Source organism: Dermacentor silvarum, chromosome 3 (assembly GCF_013339745.2).
Source record: "Dermacentor silvarum isolate Dsil-2018 chromosome 3, BIME_Dsil_1.4, whole genome shotgun sequence".
Taxonomy (NCBI): Eukaryota; Metazoa; Arthropoda; class Arachnida; order Ixodida; family Ixodidae; genus Dermacentor; species Dermacentor silvarum.
The window spans coordinates 189,566,278-189,582,912 of NC_051156.1; the positions used below are offsets into that span (position 1 = coordinate 189,566,278).

A 16,635-nucleotide genomic window follows, 5' to 3' on the forward strand; every position below is an offset into this window, starting at 1 on the left:
GGGCATCGTGGTCTTTAAAGAGGAAACTACTAATGAGTTGGTATCGATTCCACAAGAAGTGATACCCACAATCAAGCGGTATAAATACGTATAGGTTCGCACCCCAAACGACTGAAAGACGTACCCAAACACCCAGCAAGGACAGCTGATACAGTACTCTGTGGCTATAAAAAATACGAGGTGGTGCGAGGAACTTGGAAAGGAGTAGAGGGGACCGGATGCAATATCTGCAAACGCCGTAATGTTCTAAATTACAATCAAAGATCTTCAGGGGGTTGTAAGTGAAACAAAATGAAGGTGGGCCGATTGTCATTGCGTGTCTATGCTTAAAACTACGAAGGAGGCAGTACAGGGTGACAATGGTTGGGCCTCTTTAAAATGTGGACAAGCGCAGAGCAAAATTTCTTTTGAGGAAAGACTGAGGAAAATGGATCATTAGTAATTGGCAGCCAGAGTGCACAAATATATGTACCTCGAAAGTGTGGATTCGGAATGGAGGAAGAGGTCACGAATGTTGGCGATCAGGTACAAGATAGTTGGATGCATAGAAGAAGACAACCCGGAGTCAGCGAAAAGAAAGAGAAAGAAATGCGGCAAATTCGATGCAAGGGATTAGAACTAAAGAAAAAAAATCCGTGGAAATTTTACAAGGACGGCAAACAAGAAATCGGAACATTTGAACGACAACACTAAAGGTAAATGTGTTTGGCGGAAATCCGCAAGTTGGATGAATGTTTTAAAAGGAAAAAGTTCCGGGAAAACCAACGTTATGTTGATATCTTTCTAAGCGATAGCTTTGTAAGCGTCCATCAGCATATCATGTTATGCAGTAACGGTACACACGCACACACATATATACGTATTACATATTTGCATATGTACATGTTGGCAGTTTTTCACAAGTTTTATTTAAATTTCCATGCCTCCTTTTTTTTATTTCTTCCGTATGATTTTCTTTTCTCCGATACCTCTTCAATCCGGCCCTGCTGACATTGTATGCCGATTCAACGCACTTGTCGGAATAAATGCGAATCGAAGCTTTGTTTATTGGCGATGCCTATATGTGATGCTATACAAAGACTGGTTTGACTTGTTTTGGTTTGAGTTTTGCGTAGGAATGGTAGTGGGACAATGCCCATTCTTGAGGACTGGCCAAGAACGGGCGCACACCACCCTCTGGATCATACCGAGTGGCTATAAATCAAAGGAAATAAAGTAAATCGAAGAATTCGTTAAATACAATTCACCATTCTATAAACAGATCGGTGTGTTTAGGGATACCTGCGAGCCGACATTATATTTCCAGGTTTTATGCAAGAAGAATATTTCTCTTTATTATTACTATTAGAGCGCGTTCGGCGCCTACAGTAGCACCTGTATAGTGACACCCAGTGCCCCAATTCTGTTGGCAGCAAACGGCCAGAAACTGACAAACCGCAGCAAAGCGGTGGGGTATAGAGGAGCCAAAGAGAGGCATCGCTTTTAAAACTGCCATCCACCCGACAGCGGCACAAATCTATCTTTCGTGAACACAAAGGGGGGAAATTAATCGCTTTTCGAGGCCCGATATCTGGCTGCCCGAGAACCAAGAACATGCAGGAAGCAAACAGTCGCAATAGCTATAGGGTGAGACCCACGTCGGCCGCGGAGAGAAAACCGGACACAACTATAAGCATGTTGCATAATAGAATGCGTAGAACATCCATCCTGCCAGAACCGGAGGGAGCGTCCACCGATAAGGAGCGCTGGGTTTCAGAGTTTATGGAAGCGCTAATCGGCCGGCGATGGAGATCAGCAAAGAGAAGATTTGAGCAGCTTGTGGGAAAAAAAGATAAAGAAAACAAGAGATAAGGACGGGATAGTCAGAGGCATGTGTAATTTTGCAGAATGCTAAATATCAATAGGTATGCACTAAGATCCGACTAGGTCACGGATGCTAAATGAACTATTTGTCGCCACTCTTACTTAAAGAGAATACCATTAATAATCGTAGATCATTATCATCACAAACTATACTGACACGACTGAAGCGCTCATCCAGCCATCTCGAAGCGAGCTTTGTGCGCCATTTTATAACTGAAACGAACCGAGCGACCGCCTGCATACATCTTTTGAAGATAGAAAGTCTAAAAATTCATATGTAGCGGAAACCATTACGTTTTATTTACACGTCTGCTTCGCAAAGCTGTTTTTTAGGACAGCACTGACAGAGTGACCTCTTTGTGTCTAACAGCTGCTGCTTTTCCGATCTTTTTAATTTCTCTCGCAATAGCTGCCATAACATTACGCCTCGCAGAGCTAGCACCAGGTGTTGCTGAGTATGCGTGTCCTCGGTCCGAATCGCGCGCCGGCTCTCGATGCGCTAGCTAAACTCGGCGTAACATTCTATGCCAGAGTTCAAGAACACGCTGTCTGGTTGTCAATTCAATACCTCGGAATGACCCATTTCCGAGCGAACATATGTCGTGTCTGTCTGCGTCGGCAGCCGACATAGCTGTATGCGGCCAAACAATCATGGCGCATGGATCAAAACGCGAATAAGGTTGCAGTGTGGTCATTTATTGTTGCGCGCGCAGGCATTCCTCGGATATGCTCGGTGTCATTGGCTGTTTCGATTGCAGCCGACCGCAGACGACCGCAGCCGCTGAGCAATGCTAGGATTACCAGCAGTGTTGAGTGTGAGCACTCAACACCACGTCGTTACTACAAAATGCTTACGCATCAATCAGATAACTCACTGAGGAGATTCTACGTAATTTTTTACTACGTGTGCCCTGCGACTAATCCCCTCGGAGAAGAAAGAAAAAGAGTACATGCAATTATCTTCAGGCTGCAACTAACACCCATCTTGCTCTCTTCCTAGCTCATTTCGGCGAAGTTGAATTGTAATTTGTGGCTGAAGAACTGTCTTTTCTGGCAGCTTGCTCGTTGAACTAAAGACAAAGAGAGCGCTGAGAAGGAGCTGTCAAAGTCTGTGAGGTCACACAGGGAGCTGGCGCGAGAATTTCAAAGAAAGCAGGACGCTAAGGATCACAGTAAAATTGTTTAGAAAAGGAGACATTGTCATCCGCCCGAGTGTATACCACGAAGCTACAAAGGAAGCCGATAAATATTTCAGCAAGTTTCTAAATTTCTCTCTTTCATGAATCTCCCTCCACCTTGAGGGCTTCCGCAGAACTTATTTTCTATAATATAGTTTAGACTGGGACTAGGAAGGCTTAGGAGTAAGGATCAACGGCGAATATCTCAACAAACTTCGGTTTGCAGATGACGTTGTCCTATTCAACAACAACGGGGACAAATTACAACAAATGATTGAGGACGTGAACCGAGAAAGTTTAATAGTGGGGTTGAGGATTAATATGCAGAAGACAAAGATAATGTCCAATAGCCTGGCAAGGGAACAAGAATTGAGGATCGCCAGTCAGCCTCTAGAGTCTGTAAAGGAGTACGTTTATCTAGGTCAAAAACTCACAGGGGACCCTGATCATGAGAAAGAAATTACAGAAGAATAAAATTGGGTTGGAGTGCATACGCCAGGCATTGCCAAATCCTGAGTGGGAGCTTACCACTGTCGTTGAAGAGGAAAGTGTACAATCATTGCATTCTAGCGGTGCTAACATATGGGGCAGAAACTTGGAGGTTAACAAAGAAGCTCGAGAACGAGTTAAGGACCGCAGAGAGAGCGATGGAACGAAAACTGTTAGGCCTAACGCTAAGAGACGGGCAGAGAGCGGTGTGGATCAGAGAGCAAACGGGGATAGCCGATATTCTAGCCATGTAATGCGTAGGATGGATAACTGGTGGACCATTAGGGTTACAGAATGGATACGAAGAGAAGGGAAGTGCAGTCGAAGACGGCAGAAAACTAGGTGAGATGATGGAGTTAGGAAATTTGCAGGTGCAAGTTCGAATCAGGTAGCGCAAGACAGGGGTAATTGGAGATCGCAGGGAGAACCCTTCGTCCTGCAGTGGACATAAATATAGGTTGATGATGATGATGAGTTTAGACTGATAGAGTATTCTTTCAAAGACCTTCCCATTCTTGGGCGAAACGAAGCTGATCATTAGCGGCGATAACGGAGGCCAAATTTTTTTCTTCTTGAATTTCGCCCCAAAACCATCACGCTGACGATGTCACTACGGCGTAATTGAAACTTTTTTAAGGAAGTTTGACGCATATGAGATGTCTTCATGCAGGGAAAAAAATTCAGAAATGTCAAGTTGGGGCCTTTACTCACTTTCGAATATTTCTCTACTTGAAAACAACCAACTATAGTGCCGAGCAGACATTGTCGAAACCTATGAGGTCACAGAAAGTCCGGTGCGGGAATTTCATTGGGACGTCACCACCCGTTTCCCGGGTATACCACTTTTCGAAGTACAGGGAAGACAGCACACCGGCGCACCGTGTCTTTCGTCTTGTCCTTTGACAGGCGTGGCCTGGACTTAACAGATGCTATTATTCTTCTTTCGTTTGGAGCTTCGACTCTGGGGTCCAGCCACAGGGATCTTTGCTCCGCCGCTGAGGGATTCATTGTTGACGGAGAGAGAGAGAGAGACTAAACTTTACTTGTACACACAGAAATTGTGCTGCCCCCGAAGGCGGGGCGGCGCAAATAGTCAGGGACCCTAGTCCAGGGCCCCGCAGGCCCTTGCCATCTTCTCTGCCCTTTGGACCAGCCTAAGCAGGTCTTCAAGGGCTGGGCTGGACAGCAGTGCCTCCCATTGTTCCTTTGTATTGTTCATGTTGTGATGTTCTTCATTGTGTAATGTACACTCCATTGTTGAGTTCGGCCGATTTCCCTGTTACATTTGCATCTCTTACCACTGGTTTTTAGAACTTTTCGAAATTTTACATGTAATATATTCTTACCGAATCAATTAATCTATATATCAGTAGTGAAAATGTTTCCCCATATAAAGTTGAGTAATACATCCATTTCGTGGCCGATCCCTCTTATAGTTGGATATGAACCATATTTGTATACTGGATAACGACAACAGTCTTGTCCCTCAATCTGCGCGCCTTTTCAGAATGAAACAATATCAACTCGCCCAGTTCACTATTATTCTCAATACATATATTTCAGATTCTAGATATGTGATCTACCGACCTGTTAAATAAAATGCAAGGTTTGACGGCGATCCGTCTGTGAGGGAGGAAGGGGCACGTATAGTAGAAAAAAAGCAGAAATGTGCACCAACCAAGAACTACAAAAGCTTTAATGATGTTTCGGCTCCCGTTTAAAACGTTTATTGGAGCTTTGGCTCACGAAACGTAATTAAACATTTTACCGTTCCTGGTCGGCACACATTTCCGCTTTCTTAGACTCGTTTAACGTAGCTGTTCCTTTCTCTCGATTTCATTCCTTTCCTGTATCCTTCACCGCCCACGACCGACCGGTGATAACGTAGGCTTGATAAGGGAAACGTAAAAATAATGAAAAAGGGAGAGTTACATTATCCTTTAACATCTTGACGAGGGCTAGCTGGTTCATATTTAGAGCTGAGGTTGAACAGCGCGAATAAAACAAGGACACGAAGAAACAAGTACCACAGACAAGCGCAAATACCACGTACAGCGCTTGTCTGTGTGGTATTTGTTTCTTCGTGTCCTTGTTTTGTTCGCGCTGTTCAACCTCACTTCTTACATTATACCGTTATCCCTCTACCCTCGCCGTTTATTATGCAGCAGACGCGTAACTCGCACATGTCTAATTCCGAGCTACATCGAAAAATTTTAGCTCTTCATACCGAGCGAATGTCTTCCACAATTTACGTGACCGATAAAACTAAGAAGCCTCACTTCGTGTAGTTGCGTAATACCATCTCGCTGTTTAGAGGCTTCCGACAACTGATCGCTCTCCGTGTATTTTTCTTTCTTCCCCACGACCAGGTCTGTGCCTGATCGAGCTGGTCACGTGGCAGCGTCCCTGCCCGGACTCGTTGTACGCCTGTCTCTACCGGTGGGCGGGAGAAGCGGCGGCCTTTGCGGCCGGCTGGTTGTCGCTGCTGCACCAGGGGGCCGCCATCGCTTGCGTGGCTCGTCTGCAGAGCAGCGCCATCGACGCGCTCAGCGGTGGCGCCCTGGCCAGGGCCTGGCAGGTGAGGCGCTCCCGTCGACAAACTTGCCCTGCATGCCGTCGGGAATTCACGTTGGCGGAGTGCTGGTTCTTTGTCCTGTAGAACGCTTTGTAGCGTAACACCACCGCTCTGTACCGTTAGCGATTCTCGACCATCTTCCTGATACACCCGCATTAGTATCTCAAAGCAGAGCGCGGCGCGTATGGGCTTACGCGCTCGAAGCTGATATAGTTGTGCGGTGCGCTTGTGGTAACGGTTAAGCGGTCGCAATGCTGAAACTGTCTGCTAGCTTCGTAGGGTGACTGCCATTCTTATATGCAAAACGCCTTGCAAAATGCTAGTTGCAGGCTGCGGACAATGTACCGAGCTTTGGTGTCCTGACCAGAACCTTGTGCAGAATGTATTCCCATCTGCCTTAGCGTTGGTTCATGATGCCGAAAACGAAGCCAGTTGTAGGTGCATCAAGGACTCGCCGTGGTGGTGCAGTGACCGTGGCCTTCCGCTGCTGAGCACGAGGTTGTGAGTTCGAATCCCAGCCGCGGCGGCCGCATTCTGATGGAGGCGGAATGCAATAACGTTCGTGTACTTAGTGTAGTGTCGTGCAATAGCACCAGGTGCCGCCACTCATCTGCGATTATCTGTAGACGCCAAGATGTGGCGCCACACTCGATATAGTATGTATATATAGGACAGACATCCTTCAATAAAGGGCTCCCGTTCGTCTGGGCTACGATGTGTGGTGTGGTGCATCCGTTCGGCCGCACCGTCCGGCCGACATAACAAACTGGCGACGAGGATGCTACCCGGAATTTCGCCGCCGCCGCCGTTCCTCGTTTCACCAGGCACGCCCGCCATCCCCTGGCCGCGATGGCTGCGCCTGTTTGAAAACTTCACGCTCGCCTCTGGAGCGTCTGAGCTATCGGCGGCCCGCCGCCGAGCCCTCCTTCTGCACTGCCTCGGACCTGAAGGACAACGAATTTTCGACGCCCTGCCACCGCCACCACCATCGAACGCCCCAGACCACCTGCCCGCGCATCCGAGTGCGGGAACCGCCCCCCTTCAGACGGTTACGCCTTCTGCAACCACCGCTGCAGTTGGAACGACAGAGATCAAACAAGCCGATGCCGAGCTCGCACAGCCACCGGACGAGTACGACGCAGCTGTTCAAGCCCTGGCTCGACACTTTTCCGCTACTTGCAACGTACGCGTCGAGCGACATCGCTTCCGTGACCGTCGTCAACTGCACGGTGAGCCGATATCGGAGTTTGCTCTTGCGCTTCGCGAACTGGCTTCGTCATGCAACTTTGCCGCGCAAGCGGATACAAATCTGTGCGACCAGTTCGTCGCCGGGGTCACATGCCCGCGCCTACGGGAGCGGCTATTGCTCGAGGGTGACGCGCTCACGTTTGACCGCGCCGTGGAGATAGCGCTTCTTCGCGAGCAAGTGCAGCGCGAATCCGAAGCTCTCGGAACAGCCCCTGTGGATCGAGTAGTACCACAACATAACCGCGGACGCAACCCGACAGGCCGTCGCAGACATGTACGCCAGTCCAGCAGTACCGACCGACGTAGTACGCCTAGCTCTTCGCGCTCCGGCTTCGTTCGTCCGCCTGCGCCGGAGATTGCTAGCGCCGTCGTCCCGTACTCCGTAAACACAAACGTGTGCGGCAACTGCGGCGCACAAAACTGCCAGCCGTCAGCCTGTGCAGCCCGCGGTCGAGCCTGCTTCGCGTGTGGCCGCCGAGGCCACTTTCAACAGTACTGCCGAAATTCGCGTCGCGGACGTGGAAGACGCCCGGCTCGAGTTGCCGAAATCGTTTCAGAGGAAGACGCTGAGAGTGTCGTGAATATTTTTACTGTTCACGCTGAGAAGCGTACGGGCGTCTACGTTGATGTCGGGGTTCAACCTGTTGCTCTGGCATCACGCCCGTGCGTCATAACATTCTTAGTGGACACTGGCTCAGCTGTGTCGATAATGGGAGAACATAACTTTAGGAGCCGGTTCAGAGACCAAGTTGAGCTGAAAAAGTCGCAAATAACGTTGCTGGATTTTTCACGTCGGAAAATTCCTGTGCATGGCCAGTTCACCGCCCTCGTAACGTACAAATCAGAAACGGCTGTAGTAACGTTTCACGTTACACCAGGTGGAACATCACTCCTGGGTGTTGATGCTGTAAAAGCTCTTGGTCTCCAGATTGTAGGCACAGAATTGCGCTGCCTTAATATGGCCGTTGAACCGAACGTCGACACAAAAGGCCCCAAAATCCTACGCCCCGAAATGCATTCGCAGAACACAAACAAGTTGTCTCCGCCCCCCCTATTGTTGCAGCTCGCAAGAAAGATGGCAGCATTCGCATCTGCGTGGACCTCCGCGAAGCTAACAAAGCTGTGGTGGTCGACAGCTTTCCCCTGCCACACACAGAAGAGTTGCTGCATGCCCTGAACGGTGCCCGTTACTTTTCTAAGTTGGATTTGGCCTCCGCATACTACCAGGTTCTGCTTCATCCAGACAGTAGAGATATTACAGCGTTCATAACGCACGATGGCCTTTTTCGATTTAAGAGAGTATGTTTCGGCCTAGCCTCAGCACCAGCAGCATTCCAGCAACTCATGACGTCAATTCTACAGGGATGCAAAGGCGTTCTCTGCTACCTGGACGACGTCATCATCTTCGGCAAGTCGGAGAAAGAGCACATGCGGAACTTAGAGGAAGTCCTGCAACGAATTTCACACGCTGGGCTCAAGCTAAATGACAAATGTGTTTTCAACACATCCGAACTCTCGTTTCTTGGTCACCGCGTTAGCGCCGAAGGAGTAGCACCCCTTCAGACCAAAGTTGACGCCATTGTTCACGCTGCCACCCCTACAGATGCTGGCAAGCTCCGGTCGTTCCTGGGACTAGTAGAATACTATGCTAGATTTGTTCCACGCCTAGCAGAGGAAGTGGAGCCCATGCGCAGACTTCTTCGTAAGGACACTCCTTTTATCTGGGACACTGCTGCTGAGAACAGTCTTACAAGAGTAAAGAACCTCCTAGCCTCCCACAGGGTACTACAAATGTTCGATCCAGCACTTCCCGTCATTGTGGCCACCGATGCATCCGCATATGGTTTAGGTGCGGTACTGCAACAAGTTGATGGTCGGCACATTCGAACTGTGGCATTCGCGTCACGAACATTGACGGAAGCAGAACGGAAGTACTCGACTGGTGAACGTGAGGCTCTAGCTTGCTTGTGGGCTCTAGAGAAATGGCATGTGTACCTATGGGGTCGTCCAGTTACTCTGCAAACGGATCACCAAGCTCTAGTAGCCCTGCTTTCTTCTCAAGGCACAGGACAGCGACCACTCCGCATAGCAAGATGGACTGCACGGTTACTGCGGTACAACTTCACGATGCAGTACAGGCGTGGTGAGCACAACAAGGTAGCTGATGCCTTGTCCCGGCTACCTCTTCCAGACACTGAAGGTGGCCCCGAGTCAGAAGAAGAAATAGTGTCTCTGGTAATGTGTGTACATCACGATGAACTGAAGCATGCAACCGCGGAGGATAGCACTCTCCAAGACGTTGCCCGTTACGTACAGACATCGTGGCCGCCACGCAAAAACCTGGCACTTAACCTGACTCCCTACTATGAAGTCCGAAAGGAGTTGACAGTGGTTGATTGCATACTCTTGCGTACTGAGCGCATCGTAGTCCCCGCCAAGCTCACAGCCACTTTTGTCCAGCTGGCTCACGAATCACACCCTGGTATCGTGAAAACCAAACAACGCCTACGAGAGAAGTATTGGTGGCCAGGGTTAGACAAACACGTTGAAACAACTATCCGCAGTTGTGCCATTTGTCAGAGCGCGGACAAAAGTGCCAAGAACTCGCCCACACCACTGCAGCCAATCCCTCTTCCTGACAAACCTTGGGACAAGATAGCTATTGACATTGTTGGTCCCTTCGAGCGTGCACCTACAGACTGCAGATTCGTCATTTCAGTAGTTGACTATTTCTCAAAATGGCCAGAAGTGGCTTTTTGTGCTGATGTTACCTCCCGCACGGTGACGAAGTTTCTACTCTCACTCTTCGCACGTGAGGGTTACCCGACAGAGATAGTGTCTGACCACGGCAGACAGTTCACATCGAGGGAATTTGAATCCTTCCTTGAAGACCGTGGAATCAGGCACATCTTTTCTGCCGTATACCACCCACAGGCAAATGGTCTAGTGGAAAGATTTAATCGGGTACTGAAGTCGTACATTCAACTGGCCCTGCTGGAGCAGCGCCCAGTGAAGGCAACTGTGACTGAATACTTGGGAGTATACAGAGCCACCCCTCACAGCACCACCGGTCTCTCACCGGCCGTTCTTCTACATGGCCGACACATGAGAACATCGCTGGATGTAATTGGTCAGCCTACGGCCGACTTCAGCACAAATCCATCGCGGGAGATGAGCGTGCTCAGGAAAAGAGTCGCAGAGCATCAACGGAAGAGCAAGGCCTACGCTGATCAACGGCGAGCTGCTAGGGTCCCCAAGTTCCAAGTGGGCACCTACGTACGAGTGAAAAAACCAATTCCCGGACCAAAGGGCACTCCAAGTTATGGACCACCATTGAAAATCCTCAAAAGAATCGGCCGCTGGTCTTTCTGTCTGGAAGACGGTCGAACCTGGAACGCTTCGCAGCTGTCAGCGGTACCAAAAGAGGCATCGCCAGAGCAAGGAACTAACATAGACATCTCTGGCGCGCACGACATGCCCCCGTTGACAGACTGTCACAGGAGAGATGTACCATCGAAGACTTGGATCACTACGCCTGCTGGTCCGCATCAAACGCAGGAAGCGAGTTCCGCTGATCAACTTGCGTCTCCCTCACGCCCTGTACCACTACCCGTGCCGCCGAGCCCACCACAGCCGCAAGGTTCGCAACCGCATACCCTGGCTTCAGGCTCTCGCACGGTGGAGTGCAGTGTACCGGTAGAAGGCAATGGACTCGATGCCGAGCCACCGCCTGACCGGCCAAGGAGAAATCGCAGACCTCCAGTGCGCTTCCAAGATTACGTGCAGTGATTTGACAGCAGTGAGTGTTCACACAGATAGTGACTGTTTTGTGATTTCTGTGTACAGACAGTGACTGCAATTGTGATTGCTTTGTGCGGACTGGACTTTCTAATGATTCATACGTTTCTTCCCGGGAGGGAAAGATGTAGTGTCGTGCAATAGCACCAGGTGCCGCCACTCATCTGCGATTATCTGTAGACGCCAAGATGTGGCGCCACACTCGATATAGTATGTATATATAGGACAGACATCCTTCAATAAAGGGCTCCCGTTCGTTTGGGCTACGATGTGTGGTGTGGTGCATCCGTTCGGCCGCACCGTCCGGCCGACATAACACTTAGATTTAGGCGCACGTTTAAGTGCCCCACGTGGTCAAAATTAAAACGGAGTCGCCCATTACGGCGTGCCTCATAATGAGATGGTGTATTTGACGCGTAAAACCGGATATATGTTTTAACTGAAACTCGAGGGGCATGCGTTCAAGTGTATATAACTTGTCTCACGTACGGACGCAGAAACATTTGCCTGTGACATAGAATGTAACAAGGTCTGGTCGAGCCTTTTTAAGTGATTTATACTTAATCCTGAACTTTTTTTTTTGTCTGCGGAAAGAAGTGTTCCATATCTGCGAAGAGACCTCTAATCTACGACGTCACCAAGCGACGCCATCATGGCCGCAGTTTGGGCGTCAGTAGTGCATGGGGACAAGAAAGCTAGGTCAACCATTTTCACTGCAAGAAAAAAATGAACGTTCAGCAGGTTCCAGGAGGGTAATGTAGTACAGTCTTGCTTGATGCAGTGTTTGCCTTGAAGGTACTGGAGCTTCTTTCATTAGCACTGTTCGACCAAATCGAAACGTAATTCTAATGCGTGTTCTGTTTTCTTTTCCCTTCATCCATCTGTTGCATGACAGGCCCTCGGCTCGTACGACCCCGTAGCACTGGCGCTGGGCTTGGTTGCTGCCTCTGTGGCCGCCGCGCCCCGACTGCTGTCCTCGTCACGCGAGCCAACGTGGCTTGGCATGGCGCTCATCGCACTGTCACTGCTGTCGGCACTCTTCTTCGTCGCCATGGGATCCGTGGGCGCCACTGCGGCTCCGGGCAACTCCTGGAGCTTCGCCATGCTGATGCTCAGCGACAGTGCACCCACGGGGGTCAGTTGAGTGAAGCGTAACCGCTTGCTTTCGTAACCGATCACAGTATAGGCGATGAGAAGATATATACGTATTCGGGGAAACGTCAGTGTATCTGTCCAGGTGATCAGCAATGGCCGAACAAGGGGAGCCTCCAGAATAGAGCCTAAGCAAGGGCAGCTTCAGCAAGGGCAGCTCCCCTTGGTCTGCCACTGTGGACTACTCCGAGGTTCAATGCTCCGATGAACTCTTGCTGGGTATCTCTACAAAGCTTATATCAAGATGCTGTCTCATGATTTCGTATTGCGCCTCGCATAGTGGCGAAGCCAGGAAAATGTTTTTCGGGGAGAGGGTGCAGGCGGGTGTCGTTTCATGTCAGGTATCCTGGTACACAGAAATTTCGGGGGGGGGAGCACCTGCCCCAGAGTGCCTCCCCCCCCCCCCTTCCCTGGCTACGACCCTGGCCTCAACACCCTTTTCTGATAGTTCTGTACAGTCTTTACAGTCACCTATCCGTTCTTATTGCGGGTGAATAACCCCGTATATTCTCGCTTCCAGCTCCTGTCCGGTGCGGCACTCTGCACGTACGCCTTCATCGGTCCGCACACGGCGCTGCGGCGCGCCCCCGACAGCCCTCAGCCGTGGCGGGACCTCCCCCTGGCGCTGGGTCTCAGCACGGCGCTCACGTTCCTGCTCACATTCTCCATGGCCGTCGTGGTCACCATCCAGGCGCGGCACGACACGGCCCGTCCGCTGGCCGCCATGCTGGCCTCGTGCTCGGCCGAGTGGGCGGGCACCGCCATGAGCGCGGCGTCGCTCCTGGCCCTGGTCGGACTCGCCCTGTACGGCCTGCTTCCCCTGGGCGGCGCCGTGCGCTCGCTGGCCGCCGACGGACTGCTCTTCCGCGGTCTGGCCAAGACGTCGAACGCCGGCCGACCCGTGGGCTCAATCCTGACCGCCGGAGCGCTAGCCGCCGGAGCGGCGCTGGTGGCGCCCGTACCCAGACTCCTGGGTCTCATGGCCGTCGGGCCGCTGGCCCTGAACGCGGCCGTGTGCGTGGCATTGCTCCTGGCCCGCTACCACCCTGCCAGCCGCACTGCCTACGACCTGATCGGCGACGAGTCGCCGCCGGCCAAAGAAGGGTCCGCCGCCGGTAACGGTGGTGGCAGCTCGGCACCGGCGTCTTCGACGACTTCCCCGACCTCCTCGGCTTGTTCATCTTCGTCCGAGGACGAGGAGGACATCGACGCCCTGGTGCGCGAGTACCGCGAGCGACTACGCGTGGCGGCACTGACCGACGGACTCCTGGCCGGAAACGGCGGCAACTCGCTGCGCGAGCCCACGTCGGCGACGGCTCGCCGAGCGGACCTGGCCGTCTCGGGCGTCGTGGCGGCACTCGTGGTTCTCTCGGCGGCCATGGAGGTCGGCTCGAGATTCGAGGGTCGGGCGGCCTCCATCTGCGCGGTGATATCGACGCTGTGCGCGATCGCGGTGGCAGCTCTACTGGTGCTGCTGTCGCGGCAGCCGCAGGCGCAGCTGGGTCCCAGCTTGTTGCACGCGGGAGCGGCATTCCGCGTGCCCATGGTGCCCTGGCTGCCCTGCATCGGGGCCTTTCTCAACGTCTGCCTCCTGATCGACCTGCTCGTCTCGGCCTGGCTCGTGTTCGTTTGCTGGCTGGCCATAGGTCAGTACCACGCTAGGTTGCTGATAACTTTCTCGCTCCAGAACCTGTCGATGGACACTCAAAGAAAATAATTTACGAACGTGACAACAAGACACCAGCAGTATCTTGAGCAGTATCTTGCCCCGGTTCACTTAGTCATGTTACATGACCCGATTCTCCATGGTCTACCGTAACTCTATATATGCATGACTACGCTGCCCCGGGTTGGCGTAAATGTAGACCTGAGAGGGAGGTCGTGTTGTCACACAGTATTATGACACGTAAATTACCTTGGAACAGTGAGAGTTCGAGAACCGCTGGCTTGCCCATAGGTACAAATAGTGTACAGTATGAGTTAGTACGTCCTGATCTTGGAGTCACTGAAAATTCACTCTACCTGGACTATCTGAACCAGAGGAGCTTCGGCACTACCAGTCTCCTGTATTTACCATGTGTATGGGTACGGACCTTACCACGAAAAAGAGCACGCTATAAGGAAAGGAAAGACAGGAAGGCTAACCAAAGTACATTTATAAATGGCTATCCTGTGTACTTGGAATAGGGCAGTAAAGATGAAATAAGGAACTGTCCGAGGCTATGCGTGCGAGTTGTTGCACACACTCTGCCGAAATAATCAAGAGTGCCAGAACAAGGGAAATCTCCGCTAGGAGCTGACGTTTCGACAAAAGTATTCGCCTTCGTCAGGGTGCCCTGCCGAAGACAAGTCCGCTTATCGAAAACGTTGGTCAAGGCGGAAGTTTCCCTTTCTTTTGACGACTGCTTATCACTTCAAGCCTACATCTTCCTGTGACACCTTTCCCTCGTTCAAGCAGCCTGTCAAGGTGCCACACTGACGCAAACAGCGCCACGCGTTGTCACGTAGCCATAGTCTGTCGCACAATGCGGGCACAATCAATGGAGCAGCGCTTTTAAATGGTCGCTAAAGATAAACGCTAAATCAGTTTAGATTGATATTTGAAGATAACGAGTAACAGCGCTGAACAACGGGACGTGACTGAAACAAACGAAGCGTTGTTAGTCACGTCCCTTTGTTCAGCGCTGTTACTCGTTTTCTTCAGATATGTACCAACCAGCCCAAGGTAGCAGGTTATTGCAGTTAGATTGATAAAGCGTGCGTGAAGAACTCTATCTTCGTTGATTTCGCGGTAACGGGTTCTTTATTAGATGAAAAAACATAGGTCAAATTTCTTTTTTTTTTCTTTCAAATTTCGCGCCGGAACCTTAGGAACGGTGCGTCATTGTGACGTATTGGATTTCTTTGAGTGTTTCATCACATTTGGGCCGTTGTGTCTCGGTAAAAGCTCTTGAAGGTTTAGTCTCTGGCTCCTTCAGAATACAATGTATAGGTAGTCAATTTTTTTTCCGATTAAAATTTATTCAGGCCCAAGCAGACCCCGTCATAATCTATGACGTCACGACGTGCTGGTGCGAAAATGTCAAGGTCTTTTCCTTATGCTGTTTTTGCTGGCTTGCCAAGTGTCTTCTCGCGGTAGGAGTTCCTTTTTGTGATACTGTAGAAGGACAATTTACTCGCACAGCTGTAATAATTTACCCTTTTTAGTAAGCTCGCTCGCGCTGATGTCAATCGAGAACTGTATAGGATGTATGGTACCATTAAAAACTTGGGAGACGCATAAGCTTCGCCTTTAAAAGTAGAACGCGTAAGCATTCAAAGGTCCCTGACTGATTCTCACGCTTTCCTGCAACTGCAGCTTACGCGACCGTAATCTTTACCGGTAAATGCTTGCGGCGAATGCTATAAACGAAGGCGAGCTTTCTGGGTTTTTTTTTTTCCTTCCCTCGCACGGCCGGCACCGCGGATGCGCGGAGGCGAGCGCCATCTGGTGGTGCTGCAAGGAAGCAAGCGCCGTGCGCCGCTCTGTGATTGGTAGATCACGGCGCGTGACGCGTGCTGCGATTGTGATGAGTAGAGAATTTTCGCTCACGGTCGACGCCGGATTTCTGCGTAAAGGGCCCCTTAAAGGCTTTAAGATCGCGATACGAGCGGCGGCCTCCTACATCAGCACGTGTCCTCAATTCTCGCAGGCGTGGCTCTGTACCTGCTGTACGGCATCCACAGTTCGACAGCCGCCTCGGAGATCCCGCTGCCGACCGCGGCCGCGGCCGGTTCTCCCCGGCAGCCGTCGCCGAAGATCTCGCTGCAGCCGCTGGCGCTGCAGCCGCACAGCATCGTGTCGCACATCGTGCCCTCGCACCGGAGTCACCCGGGCAGCCAGCGGAGGCTCGCCGAGCTCGACACGGTCTTCATCCAGCACTGATCTCGGCGAGGCCACCGCGAATCCGCCTCGAAAGGCTAGTACAGCATCCGTTGCCACGTCCTTTTTTTTTTTTAAGGGGGGAGGGCTTTCATTTTATTTTGACATCTGATACGCAAGCAGCAAGCAGCGGAGAAGAGCAGTTTGGGTTTGTTGGAGCACGTGACGAAATACGTAACTGAAGCGCTTAACGGACGAGGACAAGGAAGAGCGCTAGTTGCCGTCATGCTAACCGTTTCAGTAACTTAAGCAATCGGCAAGCTGTCACAATTGTCGTAGCTGTCATAATTATTCCTGTTTATTAACACAAGCGTCTACGGGAAAAAACGTGCCGGAAAACAACATAAGCAGAGCTGCAGAATCTGTCATCTGTGCCGATTACTTTTTGGGATACTTTCACCCTTGTATGT

The 16,635-nt window shown here is 51.0% G+C and overlaps 2 protein-coding genes across 3 annotated transcripts in view; one reads left to right on the forward strand and one right to left on the reverse strand.

Annotated features, from left to right (window-relative positions):
* LOC119446293 (cationic amino acid transporter 2) overlaps positions 1–16,635 on the forward strand; it is a 102,342-nt gene that overhangs the window by 70,826 nt on the left and 14,881 nt on the right. Inside the window, exons 2-5 of the mRNA XM_049664061.1 lie at positions 5,900–6,108; positions 12,047–12,286; positions 12,824–13,949; positions 15,996–16,262. Of these exons, the coding sequence (XP_049520018.1) occupies positions 5,900–6,108; positions 12,047–12,286; positions 12,824–13,949; positions 15,996–16,228 (1,808 nt within the window). The 3' untranslated portion in view covers positions 16,229–16,262. The remainder of the gene's footprint in view (positions 1–5,899; positions 6,109–12,046; positions 12,287–12,823; positions 13,950–15,995; positions 16,263–16,635) is intronic.
* The window catches only part of LOC119446295 (general transcription factor IIH subunit 2), a 56,496-nt gene continuing 45,740 nt past the window's right edge, over positions 5,880–16,635 (reverse strand). Inside the window, exon 15 of one of the 2 annotated variants that reach the window (XM_049664063.1) lies at positions 5,880–6,136. The gene's annotated coding sequence lies outside the window, so the exon portion shown is untranslated. The remainder of the gene's footprint in view (positions 6,137–16,635) is intronic. The other variant, XM_049664062.1, reaches the window with a different exon arrangement.